General features: G+C 42.9%; 1 protein-coding gene across 2 annotated transcripts in view; it reads right to left on the bottom strand.

Moving 5' to 3' along the window:
• Positions 1-25,000, bottom strand: part of LOC114558763 (neural cell adhesion molecule L1.1) — an 87,470-nt gene that overhangs the window by 44,074 nt on the left and 18,396 nt on the right. For both annotated transcript variants that reach the window (XM_028582984.1, XM_028582985.1), the window contains exons 2-10: positions 24,353-24,556; positions 19,077-19,179; positions 18,522-18,691; positions 13,856-13,978; positions 12,736-12,906; positions 10,555-10,669; positions 9,639-9,823; positions 8,040-8,171; positions 1,856-1,999 (exon numbers count right to left, since the gene is read on the bottom strand). In XM_028582984.1, coding sequence (XP_028438785.1) covers positions 1,856-1,999; positions 8,040-8,171; positions 9,639-9,823; positions 10,555-10,669; positions 12,736-12,906; positions 13,856-13,978; positions 18,522-18,691; positions 19,077-19,179; positions 24,353-24,491 — 1,282 coding nt within the window. In that variant the 5' untranslated portion in view covers positions 24,492-24,556. The remainder of the gene's footprint in view (positions 1-1,855; positions 2,000-8,039; positions 8,172-9,638; positions 9,824-10,554; positions 10,670-12,735; positions 12,907-13,855; positions 13,979-18,521; positions 18,692-19,076; positions 19,180-24,352; positions 24,557-25,000) is intronic.

Genomic DNA, 25,000 nt, shown 5'->3' with positions numbered 1-25,000 from the left:
CCCTGGATCCAGCAAAACAGCCCCAGACCATCACGCTTCCTCCTCCATGTTTGACAGTTAAGGTCACACACTGAGGAACCATCCTTTCACCTACTCCACGGCGTACAAAAATCTTGCGTGATGAACTGAAGATTTCAAATTTTGATTCATCAGTCCATAGCACCTTCGTCAGTCTTCAGTAGTCCATTGATGAGGTTTCTTGACCCAGGCAAGCCTCTTTTTCTTATTCTGACGTCTTAGCAATGGCTTTCTTGCTGCAACTGGACCTATCAAACCTGCAGCTCCAAGTCTTCTCTTTCCAGTTGAAACTGAGACTTCTTATTACGACCACTATTAAGCTGAGCTTGAAGCTGTTGTCCTGTGAGCCTCCTATCACACAAGCTGTTGACTCTCAGAAACTTGTCTGATTCTGTTGTGGCTTTGGGTCTGCGAGACCTCTTCCTGTCAGAGTCTCCCCCAGTTTCTAAGTGCCTTCTGATTTTTTTTAACCTCAGGCAGTTCACCAATTATCTTTGTACCATTTCAAGCTATTCATTGGACTTGAACTGCTAAAATTTCAATAAAAAACTAGAAAAATTGGGGTGTTCTAAAACTTTTGACTATATATCCTACTGGTTACTACTATTAGTACCACATTGGTCTGTAGTATTCTCTCTACTACTGCAGTACTTTTACAGGGATGTATTTATATGTAGTACCACAATGAAACATGTATCACCTATTTTGTACTACAATATTAAATGATTGTGTAGCTTGTGTGTGGGTGATCTAAAGTAAAGTTTCAAAGGTATTTCACCATAAATTAGTTTTTTTAACCTATGATTGTGCAATCGCAATCTTTATTTAAAGATATCAATGCACAATGCAATGTTTTGAGCATTGGACAGCCTGTGTTACAAGTGATGACAGTTTTGAGTTTTGTGTCTAGAGTTTTGAAAAATGACATCAAGGTTCTGAAATTGGTAGCAAAGTGATTGTAAAAAACTGTAATTGAAAACAGTTATAAGCAACGAGGCAAAGACGTCAGCATGGTTAATAACAACACAATCCAAAGTGCATTTATTCCACATGCATAATCAATTTACTTGCTTTACTGTTATTATTTGTTAGAATTTTTCAGAAGAAATGTCTGTCACAACTTCAGAACTTTTATTGAAAAATATGATTAGTGCAGTGCTCTGAGCCAACGGCTGCGAACTAACACACACTCTTTGTGATTATATTTCTATTGCAAACAGAAATAAGTTGTAGGCCGAGGACAGACATCCTCTGTCCTGCTGGGCATCGGTAAAATAACAGTTGAAAAGTGCTCTATGTATGAAGATTATTAGTATAATTATACGGCTGGCGGGTGTTAACCGTGGCTCTGCAGGTTTGTGTCGTGGCTAAAGCTGAGGTGTGTGGGCGTGTCCTGAGACGGACGGAGAGAGAGCGCTGCAGCCTGTACTCACCCACAACGTAGAGGTGGGGGTACGTGTCCAGGTAGGACTGTGTGTGTGTCTCTGTGTGTGTGTCTGTGTCTGTATCTGTGTCTGTGTCTGTGTCTGTGTGTGTGTGTGTGTGTGTGTGTGTGTGTGTGTGTGTGTGTGTGTGTTTGTGTGTGTGTTTGTGTGTGTGTGTGTTTCTGTCTGTGTGTCAGCCTGTTCTCACCCACAACGTAGAGGTGGGGGTAGGTGTCCAGGTAGGACCGTGTGTGTCTCTGTGTGTGTGTCTGTGTCTGTGTCTGTGTCTGTGTCTGTGTGTGTGTGTGTGTGTGTGTGTGTGTGTGTGTGTGTGTGTGTGTGTGTGTGTGTGTGTCTGTGTGTGTGTGTTTGTGTGTGTGTGTGTTTCTGTCTGTGTATCAGCCTGTACTCACCCACGACGTAGAGGTGGGTGTTGAGTAGGATGGAGCCGTGTTTGTTGGCGGCCTCGCACTGATACACCGCCGTGTCGGCAAATTCTACGTCTCTCAGGATCAACACACCGCCAGACACGCTGCGGCGGGGATCATCGTCCACCTCTGCACAGAGACCAGACCAGAGGTTAGAACTGAGACATCACGGAGAGAGAGAGAGACCAGAGGTTAAAACTGAGACATCACGGAGAGAGAGAGAGACCAGAGGTTAAAACTGAGACATCACGGAGAGAGAGAGAGAGACCAGAGGTTAGAACTCAGACATCACGGAGAGAGAGAGAGAGACCAGACCACAGGTTAGAACTGAGACATCACGGAGAGAGAGAGAGACCAGACCAGAGGTTAGAACTGAGACATCACGGAGAGAGAGAGAGAAACCAGAGGTTAGAACTGAGACATCACGGAGAGAGAGAGAGACCAGAGGTTAAAACTGAGACATCACGGAGAGAGAGAGAGACCAGAGGTTAAAACTGAGACATCACGGAGAGAGAGAGAGACCAGAGGTTAAAACTGAGACATCACGGAGAGAGAGAGAGAGACCAGAGGTTAGAACTCAGACATCACGGAGAGAGAGAGAGACCAGACCACAGGTTAGAACTGAGACATCACGGAGAGAGAGAGACCAGACCAGAGGTTAGAACTGAGACATCACGGAGAGAGAGAGAGAAACCAGAGGTTAGAACTGAGACATCACGGAGAGAGAGAGAGAGACCAGACCAGAGGATAGAACTCAGACATCACGGAGAGAGAGAGAGAAACCAGAGGTTAGAACTGAGACATCACGGAGAGAGAGAGAGAAACCAGAAGTTAGAACTGAGACATCACGGAGAGAGAGAGAGAAACCAGAGGTTAGAACTGAGACATCACGGAGAGAGAGAGAAAACCAGAAGTTAGAACTGAGACATCACGGAGAGAGAGAGAGAGAGACCAGAGGTTAGAACTCAGACATCACGGAGAGAGAGAGAGCGAGAGCGAGAGAGAGAGAGAGAGAGAGAGAGAGAGAGAGAGACCAGAGATTAGAACTCAGACATCGTGGAGAATCACGGGAGAAACCTGTCTTTGGACGTGCTGACGTGTAAGGTGAGCGTATTGTGTCACTCCCGGTGTTCCCGGTGTTCCCGGTGTTCCCGGTGTTCCCGGTGTTCCCGTATTACAAACAAACTTACTCAACTCTGCTTTATTGTTTAAATTATTTGCCTGGATTGCATTTGAATTACAATTGTTCTACTCAAGCACTTATACTTAGCTTCACTTACAGCGACTGACTCGCTGAATTTACAATTGTTAAAACGCTTATAGCTACTTTAGCTTAGCCATTAGCAATGGCTAATTCCTCTCCTTCTCCTGCTCTTTCTTGCTCTGTGTGTCAAATGTTGAGCTATTCCTCTGCGTCCTTTAGTGATAACGACATGTAATAAATGTAGTATATTTGCTGCTCTGGAGGCAAGGCTTAGTGAGTTTGAGGCATGGCTCCGCACCATGGAATCAGAATAGTATGCTTCCGTAGCTAGCCAGCGCCATGTAGCTAATGCGGGCCAACATAATGTAGCTTCTGCTAGCTGTCCCCCAGCAGACCCCAAGCAGCCGGGTGAGTGGGTGACTGTCCGAGGGAAGCGTAGCGTTAGAGGGAAGCGTAGCGTTAGAGGGAAGCGTAGCGTTAGAGAGAAGCGTAGCGTAGCGTTAGAGAGAAGCGTAGCATAGCGTTAGAGGGAAGCGTAGCGTTAGATCTAGACCAGGGAGTGCACATGATGATGGTCGCCCTAAACCGGAGAGTCTTCGCCTCTCCAACAGTTTCTCCCTACTCAGTCATACACCCGCTGAGAAGCCAATTCTGGTTATTGGGAGCTCTATACTGCGATATGTGAAGCCGGCGGCCCTGGCGGCTACAGACATATGTGTCCCCGGGGCCAGAGTGGGCGATATACAAACCCATCTAAAGCTGATGGCTAAAAAGAACCGTAAATACAGTAAGATCATACTTCACATAGGGGGTAATGGTCGTAAATCGGAGATCACTACAATGAATGTTGAGTCACTTTGTGCATACGCAAAGAGAATGTCGGACTCAATAGTTTTCTCTGGACCCCTGCCAAACCTGACCAGTGATGAAATGTACAGCCGTACGTCATCCAGAGAAGGTGGTTCCTAATCAGTTATGTGATTTTCTACATAGCAATAGTTTATTTGATGATTTTCAATCAGGATTTAGAAAGCATCATAGCACAGAGACGGCACTGGTGAAAATTACTAACGACCTTTTAACTGCTGCAGACAAATGACTTGTCTCCATTCTTGTTTTACTAGATCTTAGTGCTGCATTTGACACTATTGACCATACCATCCTGTTGCATAGAGTTGGCATTAAAGGAATTGCTCCAAGCTGGTTTAAGTCCTATTTCTCTGATCAATCTCAATTTAAATTTAAAGCCATGGCGTTCCACAAGGCTCAGTGCTTGGACCAATTCTATTCTCCTTATATATGCTTCCTCTTGGTAATATTATTAGGAAACACTCAATTAACTTTCACTGTTATGCGGATGACACCCAATTATACTTGTCAATCAAACCAGACAAAACTAGTCAGCTAACTAAACTTCAAGCGTGCATTAAAGATATAAAATCATGGATGACCTATAATTTTCTGATGTTAAACTCTAACAAAACTGAAGTTATTGTGCTGGGCCCTAAACACCTCCGAACCTCATTATCTAAAGATATAGCTACTCTGGATGGTATTGCCCTGGCCTCCAGCACTACTGTCAGAAATTTAGGAGTTATTTTTGACCAGGATATATCCTTTAATGCCAATCTAAAACAAACCTCAAGAACAGTCTTTTTTCATCTTCGTAACATTGCCAAAATTAGGAATATCTTGTCTCAAAACGATGCTGAAAAACTAGTCCATGCATTTGTTATTTCCAGGCTGGACTATTGTAATTTCCTACTGTCAGGTTGCTCAAATAAGTCCCTTAAGACTCTCCAGCTGATCCAGAATGCTGCAGCGCGTGTTCTCACAAGAACTAAGAGAAGAGATCATATTTCTCCTGTATTAGCTTAGATTAGTTAGGGAGTGAGGAGTTGCAGTGTCCACCTAACTGGCCCACCTGCTTCTCTTCGTAATTGTTAGATTAATAATACATAACAAAGTAGAGGGAGGCAGGCCAGCACAGCCCAATCCGGCAGGGGAGAGTTCAAAGCCCGAACAGGCTACCTCTCCTTATGACCTGTCTCTCTTAGTTATGCTGTTATAGTTCTAGACTGCCGGGGGACTTCCTTTCTTCCTTTGACACACTGAGCTGCTCTCTCCTTTTCCTTTCTATTACCATTTGTGTACATCCCGTCCCAGAAATGCTTGTTACTAATCCTAGCTTCTGGGGAGTTTACTCCCCGGAGTCATTAGGTTTTTTCACCCAGCGTATTTCCTTGGAGAACGTTGGCACCAAGATCCTGGTTCCAGCTGTCGCCGTGGTCCTGCTGCACTCCCTGCTGAGCTCAGCAGTGCCCTGCAATGTCATGCTGCTTCCTGCTGAACCATGCTGCTTCCTGCTGAACTCTGCTGCTTCTTGCTGAACCATGCTGCTTCCTGCTGAACCATGCTGCTTCCTGCTGTACTCTGCTGCTTCCTGCTGAACCCTGCTGAACCCTGCTGCTTCCTGCTACGTACAGGTGAAAATACCTGGTACTATGCATAAACTATGCATAAACATTAACATTAATGTTTATTGTAAATGGTCTGTTCTTATAGAGTGCTTTTCTAGTCTCAACTTTAATTCAATTCAATTCAATTCAATTTTATTTATAGTATCAAATCATAACAAGAGTTATCTCGAGACACTTTACAGATAGAGTAGGTCTAGACCACACTCTATAATTTACAAAGCCCCAACAATTCCAACAATTACAGTAATTCCCTCAAGAGCAAGCAGTGCGACAGTGGCGAGGAAAAACTCCCTCTTGGGAAGAAACCTCGGACAGACCCAGACTCTTGGTAGGCGGTGTCTGACGGGCCGGTTGGGGGTGTGATGAACAGTGGCAATAATAGTCACATTAATAATGGAACAGTGACTGGATGTAGCGGGGAGCTGCAGGGTTCAGCAGGAAGCAGCATGACATTGCAGGGCACCGCTGAGCTCGGCAGGGAGTGCAGCAGGACCACGGCGACAGCTGGAACCAGGATCTTGGTGCCAACGTTCTCCAAGGAAATACGCTGGGGAAAAAACATAAGGACTCCGGGGTAAACTCCCAGAAGCTAGGATTAGTAACAAGCATTTCTGGGACTGGATACACACAAATAGTAATAGTAAAAGTAATAGAAAGGGAGAGGAGAGAGCAGCTCAGTGTGTCAAAGGAAGGAAGGAAGTCCCCCGGCAGTCTAGAACTATAACAGCGTAACTAAGAGAGACAGGTCATAAGGAGACTTAACATAGTACAGGAACCATTCACCATTCACACACATTCATACACTGTGGCCGAGGCTGCCGTACAAGGTGCCACCTCCTCATCAGATAATCAGTCACACACATTTACACTCCGATGCGCAGCATCAGGGGCAACTCGGGGTTCAGTGTCCAAGGACACTTCGACATGGGACTGCAGGGCCAAGGATCGAACCCCCAACATTCCGATTGGCAGGCAACCGCTCAACCACTGAGCCACAGCTGCCGTCCCTGTTTCTTTAAATAAATAAACTAAACGTCCATCCACTACTACGACTACCATTTGAAGTCCATTATTCCATTATTAATTTGACTATTATCACCACTGTTCGTCATATCCCCAACCGGCCCGTCAGACACCGCCTACCAAGAGCCTGGGTCTGTCTGAGGTTTCTTCCCAAGAGGGAGTTTTTCCTCGCCATTGTTGCACTGCTTGCTCTTGAGGGAATTACTGGAATTGTTGGAATTGTTGGGGCTTTGTAAATCATAGAGTGTGGTCTAGACCTACTCTATCTTTTAAGTGTCTTGAGATAGCTCTCGTTATGATTTGATACTATAAATAAAATTGAATTGAAAATTGAAAAAACAGGCAGCAGCTGTTACTCAACTCTTTTCAACAGCTGCTACAAGACTTTCTTCTTTCTTTCTGTTTGTTTCTCTTTCATTTCCCTTCCTTTGTTCCTCTCTTTCTCCCAACATGCCTTCTTTTCTTTCTGCATTTCTGTCCATCCTCCGATTTCCTTCCACTCATTTATCCCTTTCTTTCTCTCTTAATTTAATTTCCCTTCCTTTGATCCTCCCTCCTATCTTCCTCCCTCCATGCCAACTCTCTTTCTTCATTTTTATTTCTCTCTTCATTTCATTTCCCTTCCTCCGTCCTTGTCTAGAAAGAAATGAAGAAAGAAAGGGAGGGATGGAAGGACGTTCCCTGCCTCCATTCTTTCTTCATTTTTCCATCCACCTTGGATTTCCTTCAATCCCTTCATTCCTTTTTTTCTCGCTACCTCACTTCCTTTGCTGGTTCGTTCATTCCTTTCATTCTACCTTCCTTCACCTTTGTCCTCCCATCCTTCCTTCCTACCTTCCCCAAGTTTCTTTCTCCCTCACTTACTTTGAACAAAAAACACAAAAACGTTATTCTTACTTGTCACAGACACACAGAAAGTTGTAGGAAAATTATATTTCTGCATTTGACCCCTCCTAGTTTTAGGAGCAGTGGACAGCTAACAGCATCCGGGGAGCAACTCCAGTGTCTTGTTCAGGAACCCTTTATCACGTGGACGGAGGATCCTGGGATTGAACCACCAACTGCTCTACCTCCTCTCTCTCTCTGGGAGTCATTCAGTAACTTTGGCGAGTCCATCTCTGCACTTTATCCTGATTTATTCATCTGGTCTAAAGAGGCTTTCTGTTTCAGTGGACAAATCAGTCAGACTTCCTGTAGCCGGGAAACGACCGCGGCTCTTCCCTGAAATCTCTCTGTGCTCATGCAGCTTTCAAAATGGAGATGAATATGTTGACTACTTCAGTTATCAAGGAGCAGGGCCTGAATTTAACTTTTTGGGCCTTTTTTGACCCTAGTGGATTTTAAAATCCACCTGCCAAAGGCTTTTTACCAGACAATTTATTTTCCTCATCAAGGTAAAATACAGGAAATGCACAAGCATTTTTCTTGAACTTGTTAAGAAGACACATTTAAGTGTTTGTACCTGTGACTGGCTGGCCATTGATGCTCCAGGTGATAGATGGGGTCGGGATGCCATCAGCCTGACAGTCGAGTCGAACAGTTTCTCCTGGAGAGTAGAGCAGGTTCTCTGGCTGCTTCACCCAGTACGGAGAGGCTGAAACACAATACACAGAGACTTTAATTCTCACTTTCTTTCTTTCTTTCTTTTGAAAAACCTATTGATCACCATCAACATACGATTTGATTGGTAAATGGCTTAAAGTGAAGTTTTTCCATCTCCCTGTTCTCTGCTGTCAGAGACAGACTGGATTAAAACCACTGTGGCAGTGACTGTCTGTGTGTTTGTACCTTCCACATTGAGACTTAATGTTTGTACGCTGAGAATTAATGTTTGTACGCTGAGACTTAATGTTCGTACGCTGAGACTTAATGTTCGTACGCTGAGTACGCTGAGACTTAATGTTTGTACGCTGAGACTTAATGTTCGTATGCTGAGACTTATTGTTCGTACGCTGAGACATAATGTTCGTACGCTGAGACTTAATGTTCGTACGCTGAGACGTAATGTTCGTATGCTAAGAGTAAATGTTCGTACGCTGAGACTTAATGTTCGTACACTGAGACTTAATGTTCGTATGCTGAGATTAAATGTTCGTATGCTGAGAGTAAATGTTCGTACGCTGAGACTTAATGTTCGTATGCTGAGAGTAAATGTTCGTATGCTGAGAGTGTTCGTATGCTGAGAGTAAATGTTCGTACGCTGAGACTTAATGTTCATATGCTGAGAGTAAATGTTCGTACGCTGAGAGTAAATGTTCGTATGCTGAGAGTAAATGTTCGTATGCTGAGAGTAAATGTTCGTATGCTGAGAGTAAATGTTTGTATGCTGAGACTTAATGTTCGTATGCTGAGAGTAAATGTTTGTATGCTGAGAGTAAATGTTTGTACGCTGAGACTTAATGTTCGTATGCTGAGAGTAAATGTTCGTATGCTGAGAGTAAATGTTCGTATGCTGAGAGTAAATGTTCGTATGCTGAGAGTAAATGTTCGTATGCTGAGAGTAAATGTTAAATGCGCTGAGAGTAAATGTTAAATGCGCTGAGACTTAATGTTCATATGCTGAGAGTAAATGTTAAATGCGCTGAGAGTAAATGTTCGTATGCTGAGAGTAAATGTTCGTATGCTGAGAGTAAATGTTCGTATGCTGAGAGTAAATGTTTGTATGCTGAGACTTAATGTTCGTATGCTGAGAGTAAATGTTTGTATGCTGAGAGTAAATGTTTGTACGCTGAGACTTAATGTTCGTATGCTGAGAGTAAATGTTCGTATGCTGAGAGTAAATGTTCGTATGCTGAGAGTAAATGTTCGTATGCTGAGAGTAAATGTTCGTATGCTGAGAGTAAATGTTCGTACGCTGAGAGTAAATGTTCGTATGCTGAGAGTAAATGTTCGTATGCTGAGAGTAAATGTTCGTATGCTGAGAGTAAATGTTTGTACGCTGAGACTTAATGTTCGTATGCTGAGAGTAAATGTTCGTATGCTGAGAGTAAATGTTTGTACGCTGAGTAAATGTTCATACGCTGAGACTTAATGTTTGTACGCTGAGAGTAAATGTTTGTACCTTCCACACTGAGCATGAAGCGGTGTGACGTGGAGCCGTGGTCGTTAAAGGCTCTGCACTCGTATTCACCATCATCTTCCTCTGTGATGTTGTCGAAGCGGAGCCGGCGGCCGTAGTGGTCCTCCTGGCTGCTGGTTTCCTCCAGCCGGCCATCCTTCTTCGTCCATTCCACCTTCGGAGTCGGTCTGCAGACACAGACAAGATAACAAGGGGAATAGAAGAACACAGACGTTTTTTTTTGTTTTTTACAAGGTTTTTGTCACTTATTTTAATGTTTTGTTAACTTTGATGTCATTGTCGTTTTTGCTTTACATTTTGATAATTTTTTCTGTCGTTTTTTTTGACATTTTGGTAATTTTTTCAAGGTTTTTGTCACGTTTTTTGACATTTTTGTCACTGTTTCCGATGATCACAGAGAACGAGAGGGACAGAAGAGAAGACAGAAGGTAAGAGTGATATATTTATCTGAGGGTGAGAAGAAGAAGAAGAAGAAGAAGAAGAAGAAGAAGAAGAAGAAGAAGAAGAAGAAGAATTTACACGAAGATGCTATAGGTGGGAATGTTTATTTGGAGAGACGACGAGATTCAGGAACTTCTGTTGGTAAGCACCGACGCCGAAATCCTCAGACAGATTTAAGTAACGTGAGACTTGGTTATTTATGACGTCTGACTGCGGTGTAATCTGCTGATTCATGTTCTGCCTCCTGAGCACTCTACCCAGGCTCCGCCCCTTGCCTAGTCTGAATCAACGGAAGTACATTCACGGTACTGTATTGTGTCATCAGTTAACTTCATTCAATATTGTATGTGGCGTTTTCTTTTGCGGGGTGCAAATGTTCCACAAAAACAAGTTCCTTCCTGACACATCTGTACCCACTAACTGACAGACAGACAGACTAACACACAGACATCCTTACAGGCCTTTGGGGATACATTCAAGGATGACGCTGTGACCTCTGAGGGCCAGCAGGGAGGTGTGGGAACCCGCGGGATGGAAGAGGTGAGGCTTCCTGCCGTGAACCACATCATTACCTGGAGAGAGAGAGAGAGAGAGAGAAAGAAAGAGAGAGAGAAAGAAAGAGAGTTTAGCACAATCTGAACGAGTAAATGTCCTTTATAACATTATACGGACATATGTTACCCTCATTAATATACTTGGGGTGGACAATAAGATGGAAACATCAGTCAGTTAATGCGTTACACCACATACAGCCTCAAACAGAGGCAGCGCCAGGGAGGTGCTAGGGTGTGCTTTAGCTATCCCTAGGATTGCCATAGCACCCCCTTAGCCCCCCCAAGAAATTGCTGTGTTTTATTTATAAATGAATTAAAAATCGCTAATGTGTAAATAGTATAATTTAGATTTGGAAAATGAATAAATACATTAATAAAACAAACCGATTATTTTTAGGCTAAAAAAACACAGGTGATCGTATTTGGCCAAAGGGTGCAGCACCGCAGCACACATTGAACTTTTGACCTTACTTCCGCAGTAACGTATTCACACAGAAGAAGAAGAGCTCAATATTTTGAGCCCTTAGGATTAGAGAAGTGAGTTTAACGCTAGCAATGGATAGTTTTTTACTCCCTTAACGTCAAGGTGTGGAGACTTTATCAAAACCTGTAAATGAGACTGAGAGATATGGTGAACCGGTCACCAACCGGGACGAAGAAAAGCGGCCGGAGGAAGATGAGCTGACCGCGGCCGTTATTAGGCTACTGCTGAGGATGCTTAACGTCACCATGCGGTACATAGACCAGGGGATCGCACAGCCAGGCCACAGTGGGTGAGTCAGCTGATAGGGGTCCATATAAGAACTTTACTCTTATCTCTGTCTCGTAGAAGAGCATTACATTAATATGTTTTACAGAAATGTTAATAAATGGATCACCGAATCTAAAGGTATACAGCGCACTGGACATCGGTTTATTTTTAGTCCAGAAAACGTGTTCGCCCTCCGTGGCTTATTTAGATATATTAAGATATGACTACAGTATTTTGACCATACATGCAAATGTGAAAACTGTGAGGATACATGTGCATGTGTGTTTATGTGTGTGCTTGGCTGTGTGTGGTGTATGGCCTGTTGCATTACTCTTCTGAGCCACTGTATGAGAGCTGCAGTAATGATTGTTTGAACCCGGCTTGTTGACTGGTATTTGAAACATGTTTGGTGGGCTATTTAGAGTTCTATTGTGCTGTTGTATCAGCAACTTTAAGTCAATCTCTCTCGTTCGCTCGTTTAGTAAACCGCGGCGGAGGTGGGTGGGCATCTGCGCGAGTGTAACGTTAGCCTATTTGTGTCAAGGGAAACTCAAAATTTCAGAGCACCCTCACTGAAACGTCCAGCAACCCCAAAGCACCAGCAAAAGAAAATCTCTGGCGCCACCACTGGCCTCAAAAACAATACAGCAGTTGAATAAACACCTAGATTTAGGGTTAGTCTTTGACCTTCTACTTCTCTTATACTTATCACTATCTGCTTTTAGATAAGCTAACATGCTATTGGAATGTCAGAAAATGCAGTTCTGTGGTTTAATTCATACTTCCATAATAGAAAAAAATGTGCTGTCTTACACAGAAGTAAATCTGATCTGTCGGTTTAACAAAGCGGTGTGCCACAGGGCTCAATGTTGGGAGCACTTCTCTTCTCTCATTTAATGGTTAATAATTTACCATTAATTTTCAATTACTGTAATGTTCAACTTCATGCTGTTATATATACACCCAAACCTACCACAAACTCAAGCTCTTACAATATTGGCTTTTATGATAAACTACTGCTTAACCAAACCCTACTATATGAATGTACATATAGGTCGTAACGTGGACTAGACATTGGTTTGAGAGATTTTTAACATAACGGCAGAAAGTGCTGATAAGATGCTTTTAAATGGCATTTGTGCAAATGTACACAATGTTTTTGTGTGTGTGTGTGTGTGTATGTCTGTGTGTGCGTGTGTCTGTGTGTGTGTGTGTGTGTGTGTGTGTCTGTGTGTGTGTGTGTGTGTGTATATGTCTGTGTGTGTGTGTATATGTCTGTGTGTGTGTGTGTCTCTGTGTGTGTGTGTGTGTGTGTGTGTGTGTGTTTACTCACTGGGCAGCACGGTGAGTCTGACAGCGGTATCAGGGAGGATAGTTCTGGCTGCAAAGTACTGGGCGTTGCAGATGTAGTCGTCTCTGCTGTCGGTCTTCAGAAGATTAGAAAAGTAAAGGTTCCCGTTGAGGCCGACCATCACTCTGTCACTCTGCTTGATATGCACCATCCCTAAGGAAAACACACAAATACACAGAAAGACATCAAATCAGTTACTAAAACAAAGAAAGGATAACACAGAGACAAAGACACAGAGACTTCAGGGTAATTCAATTAACTTAATTTATCCGTCAGGAACTTTATCAGTGTTAAAGCTGCAGTGTGGGCAGAAGGGAAAGAGAAAAAGAAAAAAGAAGAGCTTCTTCTCTTGCACTGCAGGGTGACTTAAACATCGACAACATTCAAAAACATTCAACCTTTTTTATACTGAGACTTGACCCTCATTTAAAACGATATCAAAAAATATATATAGGATAGATGAATTAGGAAAAAATGGAGGTTTGAGAAAATACATTTATGTAAAACAATTACAATTAGGGGTTTGGAGGGTTGAATCAGATTTCTTAAACATCCTAAAAGTCATTACTTCATCAGGCAGGAACACTCAGACACGTTAGCTGACAGCTCTGCATTCATTAGTCTGAGTGGAAATGTTCTGCAATGCAGCACAGCCATGCACATCTCTCCAACAAGTCTCTCCAACAAGTCTCTCTAACAGGTCTCTCAATGAACAAAAAAGGATGGAGGCAATAAAATCCTACAACGCTGTTCGGATGGAAGAGACCTTCCATCAAACGACTCTCCAAACGATTCCTCCTTCTCAGACTAATGTCCAATCTAGGAATGAAGTCCTGATAGTCTTGCTTGAGTCGCTAGTGGTGCTCCCGTCGTCTCCATCGTCTCCATTGTCATCTCCATTGTCGTTTACTCAGTCCCAGTCAGTGTTTTCACATCTGGATGCTCAGACTAAATCAAACCTGTTTGATATTATTTTAAGTTTGAAATCTTGGTAGTTAAATCTTCTAGTCAGAGACTAAAAACTCAGATATTATGACAGATTGTCTTTAGATGTGAGCCAAACTGGCCAGAAGACAGGAAGTGGAAATAAAAGCCAACTCACACTTGTCCATCCAGTGGATGCTTGGAGGGGTGGAGCTCTCTGGAGGGTTGCAGGTCAGCATCATGCTCTCTCCCTCCTTACCGCTCTTATGAACTTTCTGTTGTTTAGGAAGAACTGGCTGAGCTGGAACACAATAACACAAAGCAGAGGATTTTAACTTTATACACTTCTACATGCAGCAGATTAAAACTTTATATACTTTAACATGTAGAGGATTATCAGTTAATGTTATATGCTTCAACATGAATCATCAGCAGCATGGAACCGAATCTGTTCTGTTGATTCAGTAAAGACAGACATTGAGGATTTCCCTCGGCTCTTTTTAAACACAACAGTATGATCTCTGCTGCATTTGCAGCTTTTTCTCCAACAGTTTTGTTCAGTAAATGTCGCAGTAAGTCTGCAGTGAGTCAGAGCTCATCATTGACTACAGTTTTTTTACTCTCTCTCGGTTTGGTTTCATTCTCTGCAGTATTTATTGCTCCACAGCTGCTGTTGAACACTATTGATCTGAGGAAATGTCTTAATAACTGCAGAAGAGAGGAGGGTGTAACTCTCACACACAAAGCTAGGATCACTCAGAATGGGAGGGGAGTGAAATCAGAAACGCACTACATGTTATTCTACATCATTATTGGATAATCATTGGATGGGTCTTCGTGTCCACCTGTCGAGAGTCAGAGATAGTTCTCACTCCGGGGGACATTTTACCCATGTTGCTATTGTTCCTGTTAAGTTCTAGTGAGTAAATCAAAATGAAACTGTGAAGGAGGGATGATCCTCTCTGTACCAGCGGCAAACATGCACAATGTTTTTGTATCATCCTTTCATGCCAGCAACTATAGATCTGCAATGGGATTCTTTAAAACCTCCCCAGTTGTGTGCTCAGAGCTTTGTGGAACAGTTTTCTCTCTGCATTTCTCTCTATGCAACCCGGGCATAGCCTGGTCCTACCAGACTGTGGTCCAGAGTAGCCTGGTCCTACCAGACTCTTGTAGAAGTACGTAGGAGGGCGGAGCCAAGGTACCCCGGTCATGTAACAAGCTGCAAAACATCTTTACCTCTGCAAACTCCCTTCTTTGAACACCTTTAAAGGTCTTTGACAATCTTCCCTGAAGAAAGCATGTGTTGGAATGTGTTTGCTTTGCATGCTTTTACTATTTCCCTTGGGTTGTTTTTACTTGTTATGTAATCGAAGATGTGAACTTGTTTTTATATAAAAGTGTTTCTGCTGCCGTCTTGTCTCTCAATGGGACCTTCCTGGCTAAAAAAAGGAGAAAAAAAATAAAATAAAAAAGCAAAGGGGACATAAAATGGTCAGGCAAATTACGGATCTTATTCAGCGGCACTCTGGCCCGAAGTGCCTTAAATCTGAGGACTAATCTCTGCTGTATGTCCCCGATCACGATTCCAAACTAAAAGCCTTTAACTGAGGAACCAGCTGCTGTTAGTTATCAGACTGCTCCCTCCATCTCTGAGTCTGAGTCACGTCTATATTTTTGTTTGTGAACGGCAGCGTGTTGTTGTCGTTGGGATGTTCTTCTTGTGTTTTCGTTCCTGTTTGTGCAGCACAGGTCATCTGAAGTTTAATGTGCTGTAGAAAAATGTAAGATATATATATATATATATATATATATATATATATATATATATATATATATATATATATATATACATCTTACATTTTTCATACATTTTTCATTTAACCTTTATTTAACCAGGTAGGCCGTTGAGAACAGGTTCTCATTTGCAACGGCGACAAATAGTTTCACATTCAATACAGTACAATAATACAGAATACAAAATGCTACATAAAGTGCAGAATTAGGGCCCTATCTTGCACTCAGCGCAATTGCCTTTGTACACCGACGCATGTATCGTTCCTATTTTGCACCGGACGCACAGCAGACTTTTCCCTCCACAGACGCACGTCGGTAAATTAGGGAATGTATTTGTGCTCCCCGGGGCAGTTCAATGAAAAGAGGAGGCGTGTTCCGGCGCAAAGGTTCCCTGGTGCTATTTTGCAGTTTCAGAAAACAATTCTGCCACAGACCAGGAAAAACCTGTCTAGTCTAGTCTAAAGTCAGTAGCGCGTTATTCAGATGCTATTTTAGGGGAGCATGCTTGGCCATAATGTAGCATGTGCACATTGCGCATACACTTTGCTTGTTTGGATAGATCAGCAGGCACTTTACAGTACAGTCCTCAAAAAGTCCCAGCATTCTTTGTGGCTTGTTGTATTTTATTTTATATATTTTTGTGTTTTATGAATCATGGATTTGTTGATGACATAAATAAGGAAATATTAGAGTGGCAATGCGCGATGTGCTCCTGATGGAGCAGGTGGACGGAGATGGAGTGGGGGGAGGAGGAAGGGGCACAACAGGAGCAGGTGGTGCGTTTGGAGGCCCACGCTCCATGGCTGCAGCAATCCTCTCCAGACTTGAGGAAATGAGCCCGAGAGGAGCAGCAACATCGCCACTTGGCCAAGACGGCATTTATTACTTTTCCGCATCTCAGACAGCTCCCGCTGGCGTGCGCCAGATCCAATTCCGCCGTCATAATAGCAATCCGCCATGGAACAAGCGCACCTGCTCTTAAAGGGAATGTGAGATGACGCTCTGATTGGTTTATTGCACGTTACACCTAAACCACACCTAGCTACTTCAGACCAACCCATTTTAGATTTGCGTTGGGCGCAAGACTCATTTATCCCGCCGGTATCGTAGCAACAACACCCGAGATCCGCCCACAAAGCTACTTGCGTTTCACGTTTGATACTTTGTGTTTCAGATCGTTAAAATAGGGCCCTAAGTGGGCATTACAAATGCCGGCACGTAGTGAGGTGTAAGTAAGTCGATGGATGTGCAATATACATGAACAGAGAGTTTATATCAATGCTGAGATGGTGTGAAGAGTCGATGGTGTAACAAGTCGATAAACAGATAGTCTAGTGGTCTAGTTAGTGGAGTAGATCAGTTGTAACACAATATATATGACTAGACAGTCTGGATAAATGCTGAAGTGTAGTGCAGAGTCAAAATACAGTTAGTGCAAGTTGCGGTCTATTAAGTGATGTAGATCAGTACAAACACAGTAAGCAGTAATATAAATGCTAAATGTAGAGAAGAGACAATACAGTTAGTGCAAATGGTGGTCTAGGTAGTGATGTAGATCAGTAATAATACAATATGCAGGAATAGACAGTCTGTATAAATGTTGTAGTAAAGATTCAATATAGTCAAAATACAGTTAGTACAGATTGTGTACTAGATAGCGAAGTAGATCAGTAGATTGGCAAAAATGGTGTGGCAACAAAGGTGGGAAGAAATAACGGGTGAGCATACAAGGACAGGTGAAGATATACATCTGTGCAACTATGCAATGGGGCATGACAGAGATAATGGGGTAAGGGTGTGCAAAAATAACCAGAGTGAGTTCATCTTCCCAACACCGCCAACCGACTGAGAGACGTCACAGCTCTGTATCCAGGAAATGGTTGCCACGGTAACAAGAGATGAGAGAGCAGAACAGCTGGCCTCACTCAACCTCACTGAGTTACTGACGGTAGCAGTCTGGATCAACAGAAGAACATTTCCAGATAAAGATGTTCTCTTTTCAAAACTCTACAGGCTGAAGATATCAAGTTCTGAAGATGTGGACGGTCAAGGCAGGCCTGCTCGGTTCTTTCAGGGAATGATTGTAAAGATTTATAAAGAATATGTTAGATCATTTCCTCTCTAACTGGGAGGTTTTATAAAGAATATGTTTAGATCATTTCCTCTCTAACTGGGAGGTTTTATAAAGAATATGTTAGATCATTTCCTCTCTAACTGGGAGGTTTTATAAAGAATATGTTAGATCATTTCCTCTCTAACTGGGAGGTTTTATAAAGAATATGTTAGATCATTTCCTCTCTAACTGGGAGGTTTTATAAAGAATATGTTTAGATCATTTCCTCTCTAACTGGGAGGTTTTATAAAGAATATGTTAGATCATTTCCTCTCTAACTGGGAGGTTTTATAAAGAATATGTTTAGATAATTTCCTCTCTAACTGGGAGGTTTTATAAAGAATATGTTATATCATTTCCTCTCTAACTGGGAGGTTTTATAAAGAATATGTTTAGATAATTTCCTCTCTAACTGGGAGGTTTTATAAAGAATATGTTATATCATTTCCTCTCTAACTGGGAGGTTTTATAAAGAATATGTTATATCATTTCCTCTCTAACTGGGAGGTTTTATAAAGAATATGTTTAGATAATTTCCTCTCTAACTGGGAGGTTTTATAAAGAATATGTTTAGATAATTTCCTCTCTATCTGGGAGGTTTTGCGACTGATTGGTGGGGTTGCTGTGGACAAAGTCCACACGGAGATAAACTGGTAAGAGCCAATGAGGTTTAACCATGTATCAGCTCATTTAAATAGCTCACGTTACTGGATCGTGTTAACAGTTAACTTCATTTAAAATTGGATGAGGAGTTTTCTTTTGCGGGGTGCAAATGTTCCACCAGAACGAGTTCCTTCCCCGAGACTATTTAGCAGAGCCGCTGTCGCTGCGTCTGGAGCTTAGCATTGCCCAAGACCATTGGGATTGGTTTAAAGAAATACAGACAACAGAGAGTTTTATTCTCCTCTCCCAGAATGCATCTGTGGTGTCTCACCCTCCACGATGACCTGGATGCTCTGCGTCACGGCGGTGCCCAGGCTGTTGGAGGTGTAGCAGCGGTACAAGCCTTCATACGAGCTGAGAGGAACCTCGTCTTCGGCTCGCAGCGTCCCGGACCCTGTACGCTCCGAGCCAAACGCCTCGCCGTCCTTCACCCAGCGGAAACTACACAGCAGAGGAGAGAGGGATTCAAAGACACATTAACAGTCAGAGAGAGAGAGGATTCTCTGCAGGATCAAACATATACGTCTGTTACAAAGAGGACAAAGATGCCAACGTAGATTAAATTTTTAATTTTTAAATTAGAGAGAAGAGGAAGTCAGGGAGTAAGTCAGAGAGGACAGAAGAGAAGAGGCAGGGAGGGAAGGAAACAAGAGAGATGATTTTATTAAAAGAACATTTATCGCTATGCCAACAGAAAGGCGAGACACACATACACAGAAACACACAAACAGAAACACACACAGAAACACAGAAACAGAGACAGACAAACAAAAACACAGAAACATAAAACACAGAAACACAGAAAGACTCGCTCAGGTGTACGTACGTGGGCGTGGGGTTCCCGGAGGCCTCACAGGGCAGGTTGATGTCTTCTGTAGAAAAGGCAGTGAGTGATACCGGCTTCTGTGTCAGGACCGGAGGCTGCGAGACTGAACACACACACACACACACACACACACACACACACACACACACACAGACACACACCCAGACACACACACACACACACAGACACACGCACAGACACACGCACAGACATACACAGACACACATATTGGTGATTTGTTTGTAGACAGACAGCGATACAACAGGAGATTTGTGATTCTGCCGTCAGACACTGGTTCGTCGTCATAATATAATAAGTTAATTTGATATGGAGCCTTTTACAGACAAAGTCACAACTCACATGATACACATTGGTAAAAATACAGTAAGATCCAACAGAAAATAAGCAAGGAAAAAATAATTGAAAGACCAATGAAAATCATTTAAAATATTAAAACCTAAAACCCAAAGTTACAAACATGAGTCAGAAGTGAATTTAAATGAATGTGTCTTCAGCTGCTTTTTAAAAGCTTCAACAGAGACTGCAGAACTTAAGACAGTAGGAAGGGCGTTCCACCGCGTCGGAGCCACCGCTTCAAAGGAACGGTTACCTTTTGGTTTTAAGTGAGTGCGTGGGACCACCAGTAGTCCCTGGTTAGAAGACCTAGGGACCTGATAGTAGTGTATAGATGGAGCAGGTCTGAGATATAAACAGGTCTAGTCCCTGGTTAGAAGACCTAGGGACCTGATAGTAGTGTATAGATGGAGCAGGTCAGAGATATAAACAGGTCTAGTCCCTGGTTAGAAGACCTAGGGACCTGATAGTAGTGTATAGATGGAGCAGGTCTCAGATATAAACAGGTCTAGTCCCTGGTTAGAAGACCTAGGGACCTGATAGTAGTGTATAAATGGAGCAGGTCTCAGATATAAACAGGTCTAGTCCCTGGTTAGAAGACCTGATAGTAGTGTATAGATGGAGCAGGTCTGAGACATAAACAGGTCTAGTCCCTGGTTAGAAGACCTGATAGTAGTGTATAGATGGAGCAGGTCTCAGATATAAACAGGTCTAGTCCCTGGTTAGAAGACCTGATAGTAGTGTATAGATGGAGCAGGTCTCAGATATAAACAGGTCTAGTACCTGGTTAGAAGACCTAGGGACCTGATAGTATTGTATAGATGGAGCAGGTCTCAGATATAAACAGGTCTAGTCCCTGGTTAGAAGACCTGATAGTAGTGTATAGATGGAGAAGGTCTCAGATATAAACAGGTCTAGTCCCTGGTTAGAAGACATGATAGTAGTGTATAGATGGAGCAGGTCTGAGATATAAACAGGTCTAGTCCCTGGTTAGAAGACCTGATAGTAGTGTATAGATGGAGCAGGTCTCAGATATAAACAGGTCTAGTCCCTGGTTAGAAGACCTGATAGTAGTGTATAGATGGAGCAGGTCTCAGATATAAACAGGTCTAGTACCTGGTTAGAAGACCTAGGGACCTGATAGTATTGTATAGATGGAGCAGGTCTCAGATATAAACAGGTCTAGTCCCTGGTTAGAAGACCTGATAGTAGTGTATAGATGGAGAAGGTCTCAGATATAAACAGGTCTAGTCCCTGGTTAGAAGACATGATAGTAGTGTATAGATGGAGCAGGTCTGAGATATAAACAGGTCTAGTCCCTGGTTAGAAGACCTAGGGACCTGATAGTAGTGTATAGATGGAGCAGGTCTGAGATATAAACAGGTCTAGTCCCTGGTTAGAAGACCTGAGGGACCTTCTAGTAGTGTACGGATGGAGCAGGTCTCAGATATAAACAGGTCTAGTCCCTGGTTAGAAGACCTGAGAGACCTGTTAGTAGTGTACGGATGAAGCAGGTCTGAGATATAAACAGGTCTAGTCCCTGGTTGGAAGACCTGAGGGACCTGTTAGTAGTGTACGGATGGAGCAGGTCTCAGATATAAACAGTTCTAGTCCCTGGTTAGAAGACCTGAGGGACCTGTTAGTAGTGTATACATGGAGCAGGTCTCAGATATAAACAGGTCTAGTCCCTGGTTAGAAGACCTGAGAGACCTGTTAGTAGTGTATAGATGGAGCAGGTCAGAGATATAAACAGGTCTAGTCCCTGGTTAGAAGACCTGAGGGACCTGTTAGTAGTGTATAGATGGAGCAGGTCCGAGATATAAACAAGTCTAGTCCCTGGTTAGAAGACCTGAGGGACGTGTTCTCAGTTTGGACTGTACAGCTGAAGAAAAACAAAAACCAAAAGCTGAGTAACCTTGGAAGCTGTAGTGTCCAGAGCAACAATAAGGACTTCGGTCTTATCTTCACTGAGCTGTAGGAAGTTGTTTGCCAGCCAATCCTCGATGGAAGTCAAACATTTGAGCTATTCCAACACTTTGTCAGTCTCTTCCGGGTTAAAGGACATACAGCTGGATGTCATCTGCATAGAAGTGATAACAGATATCTCCAAATTGGCTAACTATATATCCCAGGGGAAGCATATCTATCATATATAAAATCGGACCTAACACAGAACCCTGAGGCACCCCACAGGAAAGGGCAGCAGTTTCTGCACAATAGGGACCAAGTGACACAGAAAAACTTCTATCTGAAAGATAATAGGTGGACCAATCCATGGCGCTCCCTGAGATACCAATCCAGTGCTTCAGTCTTTCAAGCAAAATGTTGTGCTTAGATCCAGCAGCACAAAAACCAAGCATTGACCCACATCAGAGGACATTAATAAATCGTTGGACACTCTAAGAATAGCGGTTTTTGTTGAGTGTTTCTGACGGAAGCCAGATTGAAATTTGTCTAAAATGTTGTGTGTATTCCAGACAGCAGTGAGCTGTTTAGCAACAACTTTTTCTAAAATTTTGGAAATCAAAGGCATCTTGGAAATGGGCCTATAATGTCCAGGCATTGATGTATCCAGGTTGGTTTTCTTTAGTAATTGCTGAACAAATGCATGTTTTAAATACTAAGGGACACAACCAGATTGCAGAGAGCTGTTGAGTATAGAGAGAACCCAATTACTCACAGACCCAAGAACATTGTTAAACAAGGAAGTTGGTGTAATATCTACTGGGCTCAAAGAAGATTTCATACTGCTGACCAGATCAGTGAGTTCTTGTAGCGAGATCGGACCAAGACAGTTCAAGATTGGAATATCTCGAACCCCACGAATATGGAGTAGTAGAGAGGATAACGACATCACTCATTTTATTTCCAAAGAAATAGAGAAAGTCACTGCAGTCCTGATTTAACAACACACACAGCACTTCAGGAGGAGCAGGATTGACAATGTTGTTGATGGTTTCTAGAAGGACTTTAGGGTTACGTTTACTGGAAGAAATAAGGTTAGCAAAGTAAGATCTCCTAGCCTCCTTAACCATGTTGTTGTATTCAGTCAAAAGGTCCGGTGAACATGACACAACAAGGAGAGTTACTTACTGTTCCGCACTTTGTCTGTTCGTCCAATCAGAAGCAGGGAAAGAGAGTGAGAGGAAACAGGTTAAAACACACACACACACACACACACACACACATGTTAGAAATGTAAAACACACAAGAGGTACATTCATCCATATACTTTGAGGTACATCCATATACTTTGAGGTACATTCATCCATATACTTTGAGGTACATTCATCCATATACTTTGAGGTACATTCATGCATATACTTTGAGGTACATTAATATACTTTGAGGTACATTCATCCATATACTTTGGTCATGTGATCACATCCAGAGGTTGATTCTGTGATCAAGGAGCTTAAACACGTTACATTATGTTCTTCGTACTTTATTCTGAGTTCACAGTGCGTTTACACTGATGTAGTTTGTCCAAAGTCAGCACTGCGAGTCCCAGAATGCAACTCTCCAAACGGTTTGAAACTTGTTAAAGTGGTTATTATTGAAACGGCGAAACACAAACTATACAAATGTAATAGATACATGTTTTTTTCTCCAATAAGTACCACTCTACTGCCATCAGTTAGTGAGAAAACAAGCCGGTCGGATGAAATATATGAACTACACAAGTGAGTATAGACAGTATTGGAAATAAAATCTATCATCTAAAGGATTCTCTTTCCTCTCTCTGTTTCCTGACTCAGACACGATGGCGTCTCAGATCCATTTACATCTTCCCCTCCCTCCCTCTCCCTCCCTACTTCCCTACCTCCCTCCCTCTCTCCATCCCTCCCTCTCCCTCTCTCCCTCCCTACCTCTCCCTCTCTCCCTCCCTCCCTCTCTCTCTCTCCCTCCCCCCTCTCTTCTGTCTGCCTCTTCAGATCTGAAGGTCGATCTGAAGGTTGATCTGAACTCGACTCCTCCTCTGGGACGTCCCAGCTGATCCTGCTGACCTTTGACCCTAACCTCCAAGACCACAGTTCTGTCTAAACCTGATTGTCTGGGGAAATGTGTTTGTGTTTGCACTTAGGTAAATCTGTTCAAATATTACGTTTCTCCACGTGCAACATTTCAGGTTTTCAAACATAGACCGGAGCAAATGGACAGATGAACTAGACAAGAAGAAGAAAAGATGCATCACTAACAAGTACTTCCTGTTTTCATTCATTTCAGCGCAGAATGAAGATGACTTTGCCGACACTTGAACACTCTCTGTAAATTATTTAGCGGGTCTAGATCTTCTCTATCTGTAAAGTGTCCTGAGGTAACCTGATCAGATCTGTTCTGATTTGAATTAATAGATTTGGATAGCACACCAAACTGTTTTTCATAATCAAATTCATAAAGAAAAAAGATTGTTCTCCAGGACATGAACATGTGTTTCCTGGGTGAAAGTCTTGTGTTTTCTCCTTAACTTCTCCAGGACATGAACACCTGTTTCCTGGGTGAAAGTCTTGTGTTTTCTCCTTAACTTCTCCAGGACATGAACACCTGTTTCCTGGGTGAAAGTCTTGTGTTTTCTCCTTAACTTCTCCAGGACATGAACACCTGTTTCCTGGGTGAAAGTCTTGTGTTTTCTCCTTAACTTCTCCAGGACATGAACACCTGTTTCCTGGGTGAAAGTCTTGTGTTTTCTCCTTAACTTCTTCAGGACATGAGTCAAACATCCCCCCGACCTCCTCCCTACGAGGATCTTCATACAGCAGCAGTCAATGTGCTACTACTAGAATACATACTGATTGCAGTGCTGCACTTTCACAGATATTGTTAAATGTGTCGACATTGAGGATTTTGTTTAACACATTGCATTTCTTTGTGAAGAGGGAGATAGACAGGTATGGGTATGGTTTAGGGTTAGGATTACTCACAGTCTTTGGGGATGTTGATGGCAGCCTGAGCCAGCGGCGGCATGGACGACAGCAAGGACAGAGTGAGGAGGAGGAGGAGGCGGAGGGCGGGGGGGCACGGTGCCCTGAAACCCGTCCATTGACGCTGTGACACACACATCTCTCAATGTCCCATCCAGAGGGACGCACACGACCAGGCACACACAAAACACACACTTCAACCCTCTGGAGACACAGAGAGAGAGAGAGAGAGAGAGAGAGAGAGAGAGAGAGAGAGAGTGTGTGTGTGTGTGTGTGTGTGTGTGTGTGTGTGTGTGAAGGGGGAGGAGGAGGGTTGACCCGAGAACAAAGGAGAGATGGAGGGGAGGAAGGACAGAGAGAGAGAGAAGAAAGAAAAGACATCATTAATATCATCAAACATAAATCATCTCAACAAGACAAACATTAATTTACTCCAATGGGAAATCTGACTTCGTGTTGACCTACAAAGTAAAAATTCATAATTAACTCCAAGGTAGGTGTGTGTGTCTCTGTGTGTGTGTGTCTCTGTGTGTGTGTGTGTCTGTGTGTGAGTGTGTGTGAGGTCATCCTGATGAAGACAGATCAGATCGCGGCAGCAGGAAACATCTTCTCTGCTAATCACATTAAAGAGAAAGAGAGCGAGAGAGA

Source organism: Perca flavescens, chromosome 7 (assembly GCF_004354835.1).
Source record: "Perca flavescens isolate YP-PL-M2 chromosome 7, PFLA_1.0, whole genome shotgun sequence".
NCBI classification, from domain to species: Eukaryota; Metazoa; Chordata; class Actinopteri; order Perciformes; family Percidae; genus Perca; species Perca flavescens.
This window is presented reverse-complemented; position numbering and strand designations above follow the sequence as displayed.